General features: G+C 43.0%; 2 protein-coding genes and 1 long non-coding RNA gene across 4 annotated transcripts in view; 1 reads left to right on the forward strand and 2 right to left on the reverse strand.

Annotated features, from left to right (window-relative positions):
• The window catches only part of LOC116242521 (uncharacterized), a 51,718-nt gene extending 46,612 nt beyond the window's left edge, over positions 1 to 5,106 (reverse strand). The window contains exon 1 of the long non-coding RNA XR_016459381.1: positions 4,647 to 5,106. This is a non-coding gene — a long non-coding RNA (uncharacterized LOC116242521). The remainder of the gene's footprint in view (positions 1 to 4,646) is intronic.
• On the forward strand, positions 41 to 7,145 carry LOC116242517 (putative pleckstrin homology domain-containing family N member 1). Its single transcript, XM_031613305.2, has 11 exons — positions 41 to 412; positions 1,457 to 1,535; positions 1,934 to 2,080; positions 2,994 to 3,080; positions 4,000 to 4,072; positions 4,182 to 4,318; positions 5,113 to 5,259; positions 5,827 to 5,913; positions 6,050 to 6,125; positions 6,569 to 6,645; positions 6,761 to 7,145. The coding sequence occupies exons 1-11, from the start codon at positions 324 to 326 to the stop codon at positions 6,833 to 6,835; spliced, it is 1,074 nt and encodes a 357-aa protein (XP_031469165.1). The 5' UTR covers positions 41 to 323; the 3' UTR covers positions 6,836 to 7,145.
• A 2,362-nt stretch (positions 7,146 to 9,507) lies between these two features.
• Positions 9,508 to 15,965, reverse strand: TNFRSF18 (TNF receptor superfamily member 18). 2 transcript variants are annotated; one of them, XR_004169767.2, is made up of 7 exons: positions 15,661 to 15,965; positions 14,253 to 14,384; positions 13,853 to 13,940; positions 13,287 to 13,375; positions 12,283 to 12,423; positions 11,739 to 12,013; positions 9,508 to 10,651 (listed from the first exon to the last, which is right to left on the reverse strand). XR_004169767.2 is itself a non-coding variant. In XM_031613308.2 (6 exons), exons 1-6 carry the CDS (start codon positions 15,833 to 15,835, stop codon positions 11,862 to 11,864), a joined length of 777 nt encoding a protein of 258 aa, XP_031469168.1. In that variant the 5' UTR covers positions 15,836 to 15,965; the 3' UTR covers positions 9,508 to 11,861. The 2 variants fall into 2 exon arrangements, 1 of the variants encoding a protein (XP_031469168.1); XM_031613308.2 differs by having other exon boundaries at positions 9,508 to 12,013.
• Between the last annotated feature and the right edge of the window lie 861 nt (positions 15,966 to 16,826).

Here is a 16,826-nt window from a genome sequence, read left to right on the forward strand (position 1 = left end):
TAAGAACCTCTTTCGGTTTTCATTTGGCTGAGGTGACAGCTACACAGCAGCACACGCTTATCGCATCGGGCCATCAGCTCTGAAGGAAGCAGTGACGCCTGGGGGACCTAGGAGACAAGAAGTGGGGAGAGAGCTTTAAAACCCACAGGAAATGCTTTCACATCTCGGGTGCTGCCACTTCTAAGCTAAGAAGAATTTAAATGAACAGCGAGTTGCATGCGTGCTTCCTTCCCTCGCTCACCCTGCCTGCCATTCATGCCATCCCTGCGCTGCAGCATCGCTTTGAAGACAGTGCTGGAGGACGAGGCGGCCGCTGAGCCAGCATGGGATGCTGCAGCCTGAGAGCCAGGCATGCTGGTTCTGTGGGAGAAAGCCAGGATGAGGTGGAGCTGTTGAAGACGGGCAGGACCAGGTAGGGAGCAGAGGGGTGAGAAACACTGATGGTCTTTGCGCAGACAGAAAGGCATTTCTTGCTGGCAACTGTGACCCAGTGGCTGTTTTTGCTTGCTAAATGTGACTCGCTTGAGAGCTTTCTCTTCTTCCCCTTTTCTAGCCAGAATTTACAGTAATGTTAAATGTCAGATACTTCTCCTAAACAGAGCCTGCTTACTTCTCCTTAATAGGCCCCGTTAGGTGACACAGCCTCATCTCCTCCTGCCATGGAGGTAACCCTTCTACTGGGGGCAATCACCACCACCCCCTCGGCTCGTGCTCTGTTGGAAGCAGGTGGTTTTGGACCCCATCACACAGGCAGGGTCAGCCTGCAGGCCTGGCAGGAGGCTCAGAGCCATCAGCAGCCTCAGCCCTTCCCACATCTTGTTTGGCAGATGCCCTGAACCTCCAGTCATGAAGGTTCAGCAACATCCCAAATAAGCCATGGTTTCTCCCCCTCAGCTAACCCCCAACGCAGATGAGTCCGTTGTCTGTACCTCCTTACCTACCACAAACTAAAAGAAAATACGTTTCCCCTCCTCTTTCTTGTGGTCTTTTATATCTGCACTGAGCTGCATTTCCTTCCATAATTTCACCAGGAACTGCAGTTATGCTTTCCCTATCTATTAAGGCAGGTGCACAGAGTGCCCTCATCATCTCTGCAAGTCCTTCCCACTCAATGCCAGGGGAAAACTGGGAGTCTAAATGCTCTGATGAATTTTAGGCCATGATACTTGCTTAAAGTAAAGGGATCTTTGACAGTATTTTCATTATAGCTTCAGCTTCGCTATTCCTTTGACATGCCTGTTTTCCAATTCTGCATCTGCTGCATTTTTTTTCCCCTAGATTTCACTGAGCTGCACCCAGCCGGTATTCCAGCTTAAAATAGAATACTCTAAAATACACAAAATTCATGCCAGAAATCCAGAAGTGTGTCTGCTGACTGAGCATGAATTATTCTCTCTCTTTCAAACAACACACGTAAATGCTTTCCTATGCCTTTCCACAATCTCTTCCATTACAGAAAATGGTCCATTTCAGACGGCCAGAGCGAGGGATCCCTCCAACCTAAGGACCCTGCAATTTCCACAACGACAGAAGGGGTGAGTGTGAGCAGGCACACACAGGCAAAGATTCATATGGAGTACACCAGGGAAGAAATCAGTTTGTCTCAGTTTTTGCTCAACAAATTCACATGCAAGAAAATCCATCACCACCATCAGTGCAGAAGTGTTTCCTAGGACTGTGCTTTATCCCATTGCTGAGAGCATGCTGAGAGAGAGGAAATGTTCTATACAAGTCACATAGATATGTCAACATCCAAACCTCCTGTGGTCTGGACTGCAAAATTACCTGTTCTCTCTTTTACCTTATTTATACATCAGCATCGCTTGACTCTAGATTCCATTTTTTCTCTTCTGATTATCTCTACAGGATATTCCTAGCATGATTTCGGGAAGAAATACTCGCTATTTTGTCTTTTTTCTTTTTTTTTTCCCAGGCAGAAGCGCTGTGGGGAAAAACACAGGAAGAACTGCTGAACTTGTTGATCGCTCAGCCCATCGCTGGCTGGGAAGGCAGGAACATCCTTTCTCTCGGGGAGATCGTTTGGTCCTCCTGGGTTTTTCTGAGAAGTTATCACATGGAGGTAATCATCATCATCACACTGCGACCGTGGTAATATGCAGGGGATTTTTCCCTTGGGAGACAAAAGATGAGCTGGATTTGAATTTCAAATATCCTCCTCAAATTACTGTCAAACCGGTGCTTGACCAAAGCCACGATTTCCCCTGACTTCCCCCTTCTCCCCCCAAGAATTAATGCTATTAAATTCAATTTTCATTCCACCAGTGCCAGCAAGAGCTGAAAGGATTTCATAGCCACTTGCTTGAACAGCACGACTTTTCGTTCATTCATTCTGATAAAAATATCCTTTTTGTCAGAAGGCTTTTTTAAATTCTTTTCCCCTAAGAGATAACGTTGTGAGGGTTGCAAATCTGTACGTGTGACGCTCAAGCCCTCTCCACGGGAACTGGAGCTGAGTGGTGAAAGCACTGAGGGGTGACAACCATTACAGTGGTGTTGATGAAACCAGAAGAGGGAACTGAGACCTGTTCTAACTTTGCCTTGGATTCACGCCTCTTTAAGCACAGGCTCATTTAGCTGGGAAGACAAAATAAAATTACAGAGTAGAGTCATAGAATCATTCGAGCTGGAAGGGACCTTTGAAGGTCATTGGTTCCACTTCCCTGCAATGAATAGGGACACCCACAGCTAACTCAGGTGCTTGGAGCCTGGTCCAGCCCAATCTTAAATGTTCTCACCCAAGGTGTGATGCAGTAGTGCAAGCCAACCCAGCAGCTAAGCACTGCAGAGCTCCCCGTCATCCTGCAGACAGCTGTCAATCAATCAGCACTGCACGTGGTGATGTGCCAATATTGCGTGAGGAGAGAGGAAGGGAAAGTGGAGAGCTTTGAAGAAATGTAATTTCCTTCTTCTTTAAAAGAAAAAAAAAATTGAAATGTTGTGGAGGAGAGATGCGACTGGTCTTATTCCAACAGGAGATGGCTGAACGCTACCTCATGCTGACCTCCTTCCACCTGCTGATTCTTTCTGTGGATCACACAAAGAAGGCATTTGTTTATGAGGTAAAGCATAAGAATCCTCTGTGCCTTGCATTCACGCTCATTGTCATGGTTTCCCAAATCTCTCTTTGCTCACAGCTCTAGCATATGCATGGCAAAAGGAAAGCTTCCTCCTCGGTGCTGTGCCAAGAGCAAGGCTCAGGATGGAGCTCACATGTTTTGGCCCCACCAGCCAAGGCAGACACTTCACTGATTTCAGTGGGGCTTTGGCATATTTTCTAGGACAGTAGCTCAAAATTCTCTATTTTTTTTTTTTTCAGCTTATTTTGAATAGGGAAGAGCGTCTGCTCCAGAGATTGAAGAGGAAGTGCCAGTTTCTATTTATATGATATTCTGTAATTTTAGTTGGCCTCTTATCACAGCCGCTTTGCTTCCCCAAGGAGAGGGAGTGCAGCTCCCTACCAGAGAGTTAAGCATCAACCAGAAGGCATCAAGAGAAGGTGATAAGAACAGGAGGTGACAGGAGAAGGAGAGCTAGGAAAGGTACAGGAGTGGGCAGGCACAGGGTACAAAAGACATACATCCAGAAGAGCTGCCCTCAGCACTGCAGTGCCTCCCAATGGCTTTGGTACACGTCTGTGGATCCTAAACATGAGGGGAAAAGACAAATTAAGAGACTTCCAGCTGCAGGAACTGAGCTGTATAACGCTGGAGATGATAAAATTCCACATCCAGCTGAGCGGAATAAGAGGGTGGCACAGAAAAGTGATCATCATGTAATGAAATAAAAGAAAAAATGAGGACAAGGTTGCTTTGTCCTTAATATGAACATCATCTTTTCTGGCATGGCTGGGAAGCATGGGGAGAAACTAAAGAGGCTGCAAGGCAGATGAAATCGGATCTAGTTCACACACAGTACTTTCCTACATCATTCTTGGTTATTCTTACCAACTGACTTTTAACACCGTTCCCATCACACCAGGGTCTCGTTCCTCTTGCTGGGATGCACCTGAGGGAGGTTGTGACTGCCATCAGCTACACCTTCGAAATTTCTGGTAAGCCTGCTGGACAGCTTCTGTAGGGGCTGCGACAGTCACAGAATTCATCCACCGGGTTCAAATGCCATCCTTCTTCAGAGCCAGGGCACGTTGTGTCTTTGCACAGGGCCCATGATGGAATCCCGGCTCGTTTGCTGCCAAAATTCAGCCAACTTTGACAAATGGATTCAGTGCCTCCAGAACCAAATCAAGATGGCAAATGCTAACTACTCAGTCAGTCCCACCAATAACATCTCTTTCCTGGTAAGTCGGTGGGGAATAGATGTAAAGAGAAGGGGCTGAACATAGGAAACAGTGGCAGCTCTGGAAATGAATTTTCAGGGATCTTTAGAATACAGGCTGAAACTGAACAGTGACTTTACTCAAGAATGATGTTGATTCTGTCTAGGCTAAAATAAACTTGCTACCCACAACGCTTTATCACTGAACACTTGCAAATGTTGCTCTCAGTTCAGGGGAGGTTTTTTGACACGCTGCTGATTGTTTTTCTTCATAGATGTAGCTGCTACACTGCTAAAAAAAAAAAAATAAATCAATTCCTTTTAGTTACAGCCAAAAAACAAAGACTTACCCTTCAATACATGCTGTCACACAGACTTATAAATGCACACAAAACATACTGCAGCATCCACAAGAGTCACAAGATGGCAGGATTTCGCTGCTAGCACCGCGTGGATGTGGCTTAGGGTGTTCAACGTCCTCCCCAAAGCTTTCCTCGGCGTTGTTCTAAGCTCAGGTTCCTAAAGTGAACGAAAAGAAAGGCCAACTTGCTTTTTTCCCCCTCTTCCTCGTGCTGTTTATTAACAGTGCAATTGAGGTTTCCCTCTTTGTCTTTAAATATCCACTCAGCTGCCCTCGATGTCTAGCTTGGCACAGTCTGTAGGGTAGCACTGTACTTCAGCCATATCTATCTCTTCTGTTTTGGATAACCTAAATATTTCTACCACCCTGTAATCCTGATAAACATCATACTTAGTTTTTTTTTTTATCACCCTTTGTTTCATTAAAAATAATAATAATAATAATAATTGATGAAGGTGCCGTGTGATGAGCAGTGGAAGAAAAGAGAGCTGATGAGACATCTCTTGTGCAACACCATTCTGAAATGGGAAGGAAGACCAATTCAACACCTGGGAAGGATTCAGTATCTGACCATGGTGCAAATGGCCACTGGCTGCACAGAGGTAACATATCCTGCTCTGATATTGGATGGCTTTGGCCAGGTTCAAACCAGTTGAGGTTTCACTAAGGGTTCATGTGGTGCAAAAAAAAAAAAAAATGAAAGCTATAAAGCGTAGTTCCCCAAAAAAATATTTTGCAGCATTATGACTGTTGTTCCTGGTGTTATTGTGCCTTTGGCAGGCCACAGAAAAGGTAGCATAAGGTTAACTATGCTGAAAGTCCCGCAGCATTAAACAGACAAAAGGAAATGCAAAAGGGTGGTTTTTTTTTCTGAGAGCCACTTCTGAGAACTTTGTCCAGACAGTTGCACTCAACTTCCAAAGAAGCTGGGAGGGGGAGTCTATCCCCTTCCTATTACACAGGAAGGAAGGAGTTTTCTAAACATTCTGTTATGGGAATGTGCCTGATGTATTTCTAAAAAAATATAAACAACGCAGCTCATCCTGTGATATCTTATCCAAGCTGACTAATACCAAGAACAATGTCTGTGGCTGGCACACCAAGGCGCTGCAGGCAGCTCCACGTTTTGAGGTGTTGTCATGATGTCTCTAATCACCCCTTTTCCACAGGATCCTAAGGAAAGGCTGCTGATCCTGTTTCCAGAAGACCTGCTTTTCCTCTCTGTGGATGAGGAGAGAACCACAGTCACGTATGAGGTAACAGGAAAACAGTAGAAATGGTCAAATGAGTACAGAACTGAGATCTGGTGAACAGCTCTGGGTGATGAAAATCAACAGCAGGGAGAAAAAGGAACACACATTGAAAAGCAGTGTTTTCCTTTCATTTTTGAAGGGAAAACTCCCCTTGACGGGAATCCAGGCAAAGGAGAAATCCACTGTGCTGGGGAGGTTACAGCTTGAAATTACAGGTAAGTCCAAGTAGCAGTTTCTGGAAGGAAAGACTGCTTTTATAAGAAACAAAGAGCCTTCCAGTGCCCACAGATTCAGCACAGAATCCTTCTCACAGATGTGACATTTGGATTTACCACAACAGACAGTATCTAAAGTCAGATTCCACTTCTAGTTGCAACCAGACAGACGCTCTTTAGGGGCTTCTTGGTTTTCCAGCTGCTAAGTTGTAATAGCTCTGCACATTTCCCTGCTTAGTCCAGCAGCCAGCCCAGTCCCAGACCTCCATCTTTTCTATCCTGGGGAATCTCAGCCTTCCTGTGGTTAAAAGCCAAATCAGCTTGACAGTAGGATGCTGGCTGGAGGGAGAGGATCTAATCTTGTGTGGGAACAGCCCCTGTGACTTCCCTTGCTATAGGCATTTGCATCCAGCTCCTAACTGCTCCCTGCTGATGTCTTGCAGGAAGCCTGACAGAACCAATCCTCATCAATTGTTCCACAGCAGAAGATTATGAAAAATTACTCTTCCACTTACAGAAGGTATTTTTTCCAGACAAGTTTGTGACTCTCTAGCGTATAAATATTTGGCGGATAATATTCATGTTAAAAATAGTATATTCACATGGTAAAAACATGTTCTGGCTATCTGTTCCAGCCAGAGAAAAACCTTGATACTGTGACACTCCAGCCACCACCAATCATCCCTAAGAAATCCTGGCAACATCATTAGGATGTCAGCATACACTGACAAGAAGAGGGAACATGAATATCATCCCAATTGAAAGCAAAGAAGCTGCAAAAATGAATAAGAGGGGATTAGAAATTGGAAACCAAGCTTCTTTCAGACTGAGAGGTGAATAAGGACCTGCAGATGAATGATTCTTCGCTGGCTGCTGTTTTGAACGAGCCATTGCAATTGATGTAGGACCTTGTGATTCTGACCTCAGCTGTACATATGCCTCAATGAGAAATCTCTCTCAATTTGCTTGCTATATTTATTGCCTGATCCTTTTCAGAAAAAAAAAAAAAAAAGAAAGAAACATTGTAAAATACTCTGTAAGTAATACAAATAAAACCATTAACCTGTGCTTAAACCATGCATAGAAAGCAGCATCCACACTTAACAACTTTCCAGCCTCACTCAAGTAGCCATTGCTTTGAAAAGCCATCGTTTTCTTTGAATGGCAGCACAGAGCAATACTCTATGGTGAATAATCCCTTTCCAATTGCTTTTCTTCCTCACCCAACCCAAGGACATGTCCCCATAGTCTCCTTACTGCCTTCTGCCCTCCAAGAGGAACAACCCAAACACTTCAAAGTGGGGCCAGGTCAAATTATATCTATTCATTTTGATGCTTTCACAGTACTTCATTTGGATTTTGAACACCTTCAGAATCATCTTTACACTCCACGTCAACGTGGCAAGGAAAATGAAGCACTGCTGCAAACCAGAATAATTAAGCCTTTCATTTCATACCCACGTTCTCAGTTACCTGCAGGCTAATCATCCAGGTTGCAACCAGGGGATGTCTGCAAAGCCACCTGAAAAAGCTGTGCATGGTCCCTATTTTATCCCAGCTTTCCATCTACGTAGCCTACACTGGCCAGCTGTAAATCAAGAAAATGGTAAGCTGGGTATACTGTAAAACCAGATACGCCAACAGATCTGGGAAAAACAAAGAAACGTATGTCCACAAGCAAAATAAGTTATGCCTCTTTCTCATAAGCTTTCCCAACTTCTGCCATGTTGGACTGAACCTGGGGAAAAAATAACATCAGAAGTTATTCAGAAAAACAGGTGTAATCTCTAATTTCCCTTTCTTTGAGAAGGAAACAGAAAAAAAAAAAAGAGGAAGGAAGCTGTATGAAAATACTTTCTTTTACCTTCTCCAGTTTCAAAATCCTAATAATTTGCAGAAAACACGAGCAGACAAGTCAGCATAACAAAACACTGCCTGCACAAATCCTTAGTGACTTTCTGTTTGAGCAAAACCTGTGCTATGAGAATACATTTCTGTACCTCAGGCAATTCTCTTATCCTGTTACTCTTTCACTTTTTTTTTTTTAATTGCAGCTAAAATATGTAGAAATCCCCAGGGCTCAGTGGGGCCCCAAACACCTCTGATCATCACTTATCATCAAATCTTTTTGAGCCTGTATGAATACACACAGCAGTCTGAGATTAAGCAAATGACTACTTTAAGGGGTATTACCATATTCTCCTAACTGCTACCCCTGCGTTTCCTAAAACCGTGTGGGAAGGTCTTCAAGCCACTTCTAAGTATCAAACTTTATCATAATCGATGTTTAAAAGCTTTTTGTTTTAACAGGGTGAAGTTTGTTACACATTCATACTTCTTCAGGACTTTCTCTGTGTAGATTTAAGCAAAAAAGTCTTGCTGTAGACATTCTGTGGATGTGAATGATTTGAGGGAATCAAATCTTAGGCAAAGCCCACATCAAGTGATCAAGCTGAAGCTCAACTGATAACTTGAGAAACTATAAATACTGGGACTGAGCTGAAAATTAGGCCACAGTTCAACCCAAACGTTCCCAAAATGCTGCAAGTGAGCACCGATAAAATAAACCTATGGTTCTTTCTGAATGGAAACTGAAACAGTGATTTCTCACAAGCTCACTCTTTCTGAGCTGATAGCTTTCATTTTCTTTGATGCAAAGTACAGCTCCTTTACTGGAATGCTCCAAGGCTTAAATGATTCACACTTTGGGTTTTTCCCTTTTAATTTGAGCTCTAAGAAGTCAGGAAATCGGTTGCTTTTTCCATCAATTACCAGCCATGGAGGCAGGTGGTTAGGTAAGTATGAAGTAGAACTGCTCTTCAAGGTAGGCATATAGAAATCTGAGGGGCCACTGTGCAAATTTCCCGTGGATATTATGGCTCTGTTCATCATGTTTCAGTATTAACTGGCAGTAATTGTTGGCTGTTCAACACCCACAGCCCAGGAAGCCTTCCACTCCTCACCACAATTTACCCAATATGTTGCCACAGGCAGGGACTTCATCTAGATGCTTGAGTCTTTCTTCCTCCAGATAGCATCTTCCGTCATTTGTTTTGCCCAAAATGTTGCCGTTTCTCTGCCATTGTCAGCAACAGAATAAGTGCCCAGCAGAGTTTCCTGTTACTTTGCTTGCTGGTAGCTGAAATTCCAGCTTATCCACCAGTCAGGAAATGTTAAGCCACTTACTCAAAAAGGAGAAAACACACAAGTTCACCAATCAGAAATATGACAGAGGAGTTTGGGGGTACATTACTGAAATAGCCAAAATTCCGCAAGACAGAAGTGAGTTGGAAAACTGAATTACTCTCAGGAACTCTGAAATGACCTCAAGATTAAAACCTTTTCTTTCCAGTTTGCTTAATTATATCAAATACACACTTAATTCAATTGTTGCATTTATTTTACTTTTACAAAGGGTCATAACCCAAGAACTGATTGAAAAACACGCTATATTAAAAAATGATGGTTCCATACAGAGCAGAGAGTAAACATGGCCAGCACAAGAGCAGTAAGAAGAACCTTGATCAGCAAGAGTTCAGACTTCGGAGTATATTAAATCTGCTTATAAGTCAGAGTCAATCTTACACTTCAAACTAAGTCTAAAACTCACACATCAAACTAAGTCCTGTTTCATCCAGTCCAATGCTTGGCACCTTTTATCAATCTCCAGTTCACCACAGTTAAAAATCTGCATGTTTCTCAATGCAATGGAAGAAAACACTTTTCAAATGAATTTTACATGGCAATACCCATGGGAAAAATTATCAACAATGCATAAATTAACAGCAGAAGGATCAAAGAAGGCAAAAATACACTGGAAGTACTAATTAAGTTTCACAATATGCTTTTAAGAACTCTCACTCTTCCCATTTTATGAGATAGAAAAGCTAAGGTAAAAGGACATCAGCAGTCCTATATGGAATAACAGGGAAGACAGAAGATTAAAACAGGAGCTATGAAGGAATGTATTACACTGGATAAGGATAATGCTTTGCACTTCATTTTCCCCTACAACTGTTTCACCCAGTTGTAAGATTTTATAGTGCACAACAACAAGTAACAGCAACAAGATAACTCCTCTTGATATAATCGCTGAGGAAATGTTCAGCAACAAAAGAACGTCCATAAATCATGAAATTAATCCTTTAGGTCTATTCAAGCTTGCCAAGAAGCTCCTCCTTTGAAGAAGGCTTCAAGAAAGACCAACTGGAAATAAACAGCTTTGGAGCACATGACTAGGTTAGGAAGGAAATATTCCACTTTTCAGGACCCTCTTTTCAAGAGATTGTGCAACCCACACCATGGAGACAATACCTCATAAGGGGTGCAATATGAGATATTTAGAAACTTGAAGGCTGATTCAAACTCCTTTTGGTCCAGATTTGCCTTAGCCATGAGCCTACTCCAAGCAGCTTTCTCCAGAGTATATTAAGTCTTGTCTTTCTCTAAACAGCATGATTCTCACTGGAGTCTATCACAATCCTCTTCTATTTAATTCATTATTCCAGGTACCAAAGGTTGCTGAGCTACAGGGGAGAACAGGGATAAAAGTTACTTCTGTTGCACCTGGAGAGTGGTCCATGGATTAAAATTAATGGCCCTTTGCTGCCTAACAAGGAGGGGGCTATGATTAATACTGTATGTCCTGTAGCCCTGGAGGGACTGATGGTGGAACATCGGTCTTTTAGGTACCTGTCATTCTATGGGAGCACCACACAAGAGCGTGCAGAACATGCAAAGTGGAATAATAATGACAAAAAGGATCCTTGGTTCCAAGCAACATTAAAAAAAGCATCAACAAAAAAAAATTAAAAAAACCCCAAACATCAAAACCCACAGCTCAGATAAACTGTACAAAGCAATGCAGCTGAACAGAACGTCAGCCTGACTTACCAGGTTCTTTGTTTCTAAATGCTAGGTTTGTTAAGAAGAATCAAAGCAAAATACGGTCCCACACCACATCCTTATCTCTAAATTGGAGAGAGACAGATCTGAAGGGTAGACTATACAATGGATAAGGAATTGGTTGAATGGTTGCAGCCAGAGCGTTGTGGCAGTGACTTTATGTCTAAGTGAAGGCTGGAAATGAGTGGTGTCCCCCAGGGGTCTATCCTGGGACCAGAGATCTTCAACATCTTTATCAGTAACATAAACAGCTGGATCGAGCTCACTCTCAGCAAGTTTGCAGACAGCACCAAACTGAGCGGTGCAGTTGATACGGCAGAAGGAAAGAATGCCATCCAGAGGGACCTGGACAGGTTTGGCAAGTGAGCCCATGAGAACTTAATGAAGTTCAACAAGGTCAAGTGCAAAGTGCTGCACTTGGGTCGGGGCAATCCCAGCTACGTGTACAGACTGAGAGAAGAATTCAATGAGAACAGCAGAAAAGGACTTGAGGAGTCTAGTGGGTGAAAAGCTGGATATGAATCAGCAGTGTGTGCTTGCAGCACAGAAGGTCCCATCCCTGGAGTGTTCCAGGCTAGGTTGGATGGGGCTCTAGGCAGCCTGACCCAGTGCCTGATTTAGTGGTTGGCAACCCTGCCCACTGTAGGACTAGATGATCTCTCAGGTCTCTTCCAACCCAAGCCATTCTAGGATTCTATGAAAACTTACCCCCAAACCCATTCCTTATTTCTATGTACATAGTGATGCTTATGCACCCAGTCCCTCCCTCCTGTTTGGTTTACAGCTGAGCTCAGCTCCTCGTTCTCACAGCACATTGCAGTTTATCTGTTCTCAGTGGAGACTCGGAGGTTGGAAGTAGTAAGGTTTCTCTTCCAGTATTTTGTCTCCATGTTCTTCTTCTGGGTACTGGCAGCTGTAAGTCTCTTCTTTGTGGTGGGATGGCTGTGGAGCCAACGGCAGCTTAGAGAAGTTACGTTCCAAATCTGCAGTGAGAAGAAGCAAGAACACTGCACATGCAAGAGGTCTTCATACAGCGCAGTCGCCCCGTTACCTTTTCCAGCAAAGACCCACTCTGAGTAGGGGGGGAAAGATACAGCTGAGGCACTGCATCTTAGTGAAACCAAGTAACTAGTCCAAAAATCATACAGAAAATCAGCATTTACTCTATTTATTCAACTTACTCCCTTCTGAATCTGGAGCACACACTGTTCTCCACTGAAAAACCACAGGGAGGCCCACAAAGCACACTTACTGTCAGCTGTGGGATGTTTTTCTTTCTTCAGCGACCATATGCAGAGATGTAGGAAGAAGGTCAGCAAGATGAGAACAAACAGACCCACTGCTGACAGGATGGCCAGCATAGCGGTGTACCGAGGATCATTTGTAACACTGTCTGCCATTAAACATACAATACAGAATAAGAAAACGCATGCCCAGATGTCAAAGGAAAGACAGTGCTTCCAAGGAAATTTCAAGGTTAACTTCCTCTTTCTGTGGAAATTTATTTGCCTGGGATAAAAGCAGTGCAGTTTGCAATAAAACTGAGTGCTTCCAGGCAAAGGTGCAGTGGATCACTATCTGCAGTAAAAAGCATTAATGCAAAAAGCAGCACTATCACTTGCTCTATCTACTGTTTTGATTTTTGCTCTTTAGGGGGATTCACCTTCAATGCTTTCTTGAAAAGCAGTACAGTAAGACAAATTTTCACACTTCTGTCAGCCCTACAGAAATTAAAAGTAGCACCTTTCAGCAGTTTCTCTCAGCAGTACTAATAGTTCCTCTGAATGAAGGGCCCGGGGATCTGAAAGGTCCCTCTAGGGGTAAGGGAAAGGTAGACACAGAAGCTTTCTCTGATGTTCAGTACCTGCAAAACTTCCAAACAGTCATTCCTGTGCCGTTTGATCTACGAAGAGACACACAGTTTCAGTTCTGAGTGTTGTGGACTGAACAAATACTTGTAAAGGAAGTGAATGACCCACTAAACTACTGTCTTCTGAGAAAAATCTAACTAAGTAGCAGCAGAGATTCAGTGGAAAATTGAGAGTTTCCTAGCTGCGCTCTCAGGACAATTGCTGGTTGCCTGGGTCAACAATTCTAACCTGTATTAATACTGGTAAAAACACAACAGACATTTTCAAAGCAAGCTAAGCAAGCTAGCATGATAGCAAGCTCTGGGTAGTACCTACACAGGAGGTCAAGATGCAGATGTAGAAAGAAAGAGGAGGCTCAAAGAAACAAAGCATTGTGAGCTGATACCTCGGTCCAAATATTTAACCAGGTAGCCACATAACGAATTGTGTGTGCTGTTGCCTTGCTTGATTGTTAGAAGGCCAGAACTTTCACAACTAGAAGAAGAAAGAGAGTCATGTTTAGAATGCTGCCCTTTCTTTCTTTCCTCCCCAGGCTTTTTCTTTGGATTCCTTTCTTTCTTCCCACTGCTCTTTCCATAGCTCATTTCCTTTGTTTCTTTTTCATAGCACTGAAGGTAAAATTATGGCTGCCCCATAAGAAGATAACACCAGATCAAGATTGTCTACATGCATATTTCTTTTAGTTTTTGGTACAACTGTTGCCCATGTTTGGCATAATTTTGCATCAGTTTGTGCTGGACTTAAAAGCAGGCTTAATACATAGCAGCTTACTTTAAGGTTTGCTTTGAGATTGGCTAAAAAGCCAGAATATAAATTTGTACTGCTGAATTTAAAAAGCTCAATCATTTAATCTCACTGGTGACCTCCTCTCTGATTCAATTTACCAATCTAAATATTAGTATTTGACATATGTCATGTATATCACCATGGAACAAAAATATCAATACTTACTCAGTCCAGCTTTGGCACCAGCTGTTCTTACCATTAGAATAGGTTCCTGTCTCACATGGTTTACATGAATATGTATAGTAAATGATACCTATAAGAAAAGAGAACATGAATTATTAGTGGTCAGTGCCTTTAACGAAAGACACTGAGGTACAACACCTTAGATGAGTCTTTCTGCTTTATGAATCACACTCCAGAAGAGATGTACAAGCAGCTCTTGCCAGTTTTGCATCTTTGGACACACAGGGATTTTAGTCATTAAGGCCATGATATAAACACCATTTCTCTCCTTTATATCACGAGCATTCCCAAAAGTGGATTAAAATACATGAATGGAACTGCAGCTCAGCAAGATACTTATATTAAGCTTTGCCTTTTAGAGACATTTGTGTTTCTTTATTACCTAGCCTAATCAGCTCCTTGCCCTCTGGACATTCAGTTTTCTTGCAGGAGCTACAGGACCTGTCAGCACAACTGAATCCCTGAGGACACTTGCAGTCTGCATCCTTTGCTTCTTCACATGGGCTGTTGTCCCCTGTAAAGAAGAAAGAGAGAATTTAGAGTTGCCTTTGTAACTGACATGCATTTCACCATTCATCTGACTGGCTAACACATGAAACACGTTAATAACCCATCCAGTCAGCTCTCAGAATGCTGCCAGAGCTCTTCTCAGCCAAGCTCAACATCATTAGAGCAGAGATGCTCAAAAGACCCTCGGCCAATGAAGATCAAGTTCCCTTTTCTAACAGCAGCTGTGATTTTCTACACTCTGCTGGAAGAAGGGAGTCTAAATCTGAGCCATAAAACCAACGTGCTTCCTATTCTCTGTTTCCAGAAGAATTCTACTGCGAATCTTGCTTTCTCCCTGCAAATGTCATCTCTAATTGTGAGGCTCCTGGGTTCATGAAAGCAAAGGAGAAATTGCATCTACTGATCCCATCAGCAAACAGTTCTATCAAGCAGTTCTTTCAACAGTGGGAGACCAGTTAAAGGAAAATACTATTCAACTCAAAGGCTTTGTGACCCTAAAGAAAAAAAAAACAACAAGGGAAACGGTTCAAAAACCCACAGCAAGTTGCGAAGATTATTTCCTGAGATTGGTGATGGAATGTACAGGTCTACCAGGAACTGCCTACGGTTTCCTCTGCTCACCTCTAGCCTCGTCTTATTGGTTTTGATAACGTAATGAAGGCAGACAAAACAAAAAAAGAAACAGCTTCAGGATGCTTCTCTCTGTGTATTACTAGTGGCGGATTCTGGAGCAGACCCCACCAAGCAATGGCTCTCCTACTGCACCCTATATCATTTGATCTCAGTGGAGTAGAAATACCCTGTGGTCTTGATAGCACGTCTGGCAAGTGCTACATGAGATGGAGCAGCCTTTCTGTCCACATGGAACGAGCAATTCTCCAGCTACTGAGCAAAGGCTGCCCATAAAGCAGAAGGGATCCTCTCCTTCACTATATTCACACTAATTTTCTGCATCCCTTTGCTGATCTGAAGAAGTCTCAGTAAGGAACTGAAGACTTTGCTGCTAGAAGCTCATTCAGGCACCATCTCCTCCACAGTCACCACCAGGTCCAGTGTCCTACTTGTCACTGTGATAATGAACACGCTGCCTCCTCCAGTCCATTTCCTACTACAGAGCAAGAAGCACAGGCACATAAATCTTCAATACACATCCACTCTGAAGCTAAAGGACATTTTGAATTTAGTGGGGCAGGAAGGAAATCCTCATGGTTTTGTTTTGAATACATAGTTACTCAAAACACATACACACCTGAAAGAAGACAAACGTATCATTCCCTTACCTGTGTTGGAGAAGCATTTGGGGCAGCATTTCTTTACATCTTTAGCAATTGCTCTCAGCTCACCATCAGGGCACGACGTTGCCAGAGTCTGTTGTGCCCAGTGCCACAGGTACATTGCCAGCAGCAAGCAAGCTCGAGTATTGAGGAGACGTACTTTTCTTCTCCGTACAGTCATGTTTCAAACTCTACAGCCCCAAAACAAGTGAGGGTGGGTTTCTATCAGGACTTCCCCTGCAAAAATTCTCCTCCACCTGAGACTATAGGAAGATACCGCGCTTTTTGTAGTGTGCTTGCTCTTCCTGGGCGGGGAAATGCTTTTGCTTTGCACCATCAGATGCTTAGAGGGCTAAGCAATCATGTGCCAGTGACTTGAATAAGGATAGGAGTAAGATACAGAAGCACATAATTCAATTTTCAGTGAATTTTGCAAGTTGATATACAATTGATAATTAATGCAAATTAAAGCGCGGTGTGAACTTCAGACTATTTAGTTCTGGCTTATGGTTCCTAGAGAATTCAGGAACACTCAAGGATTTAGCTATCGGATATGCAGCGTACAGTAAGGCCATACATCCATATATTTTCCTGATTCTGTCCGTTGTTATCAAGTTCTTCACACTGGTTCAGCAGACTCTTATTTTCATGGCTGATGAAACTCCATACAGACACCATGGAACCAAGAGGAAATAATACTGCTCCAAGATCAGCCCTGATGCCATAACTGAGAGTAGTTGCAGGGACCCGTGCAGATCCTCTGTCCTCACTTTCCTGGGATGCAAGTAGCAGAAAACAGCTCCTCAACAAAGTCATACCAAAATTACACATAGGTACAGACATCACCTGTAATCATGACTTGCTGCTGGATTTAGATTTCACACTGTCTCGTCTTATACAAACACAGACACACACTTCCAACACTGCTTCATGTTTAGATAGCTTGCTTTTTTGTGGTTACATTTATGTGCATAGTGAAGACAATATTTAAAATCCAATCTTGTTCTCAACTGAACAGAAGAATTCAGACACAAAGAGCTCGGAACAGATCATTTTCCACACAGCATATGATGACACATAGGTCAAGGCAAAGGAGAATGAGAGTTGAGTTTCAGTGGAAAATACCATACCTTGGCATTTGACTTGCTCTTCAGAGGCCTTGCTATATTGTT

Source organism: Phasianus colchicus, chromosome 22, assembly GCF_987193195.1.
Source record: "Phasianus colchicus chromosome 22, bPhaCol1.hap1.1, whole genome shotgun sequence".
Classification (NCBI taxonomy): Eukaryota; Metazoa; Chordata; class Aves; order Galliformes; family Phasianidae; genus Phasianus; species Phasianus colchicus.

Bases quoted from the DNA above. Each gene is read 5' to 3' on its own strand.
- LOC116242517 (XM_031613305.2), top strand. From the start codon at position 324: ATGGGATGCTGCAGCCTGAGAGCCAGGCATGCTGGTTCTGTGGGAGAA. The intron at 4,319-5,112 runs GTAAGTCGGTGG...TAATTGATGAAG, and splicing joins CCAATAACATCTCTTTCCTG to GTGCCGTGTGATGAGCAGTG. The intron at 6,646-6,760 runs GTATTTTTTCCA...TATCTGTTCCAG, and splicing joins TACTCTTCCACTTACAGAAG to CCAGAGAAAAACCTTGATAC.
- TNFRSF18 (XM_031613308.2), bottom strand. From the start codon at position 15,835: ATGACTGTACGGAGAAGAAAAGTACGTCTCCTCAATACTCGAGCTTGC. The intron at 14,385-15,660 runs GTAAGGGAATGA...TCTTCTTTACAG, and splicing joins CAAATGCTTCTCCAACACAG to GGGACAACAGCCCATGTGAA. The intron at 13,376-13,852 runs GTAAGTATTGAT...TTCTTCTTCTAG, and splicing joins TGGTGCCAAAGCTGGACTGA to TTGTGAAAGTTCTGGCCTTC.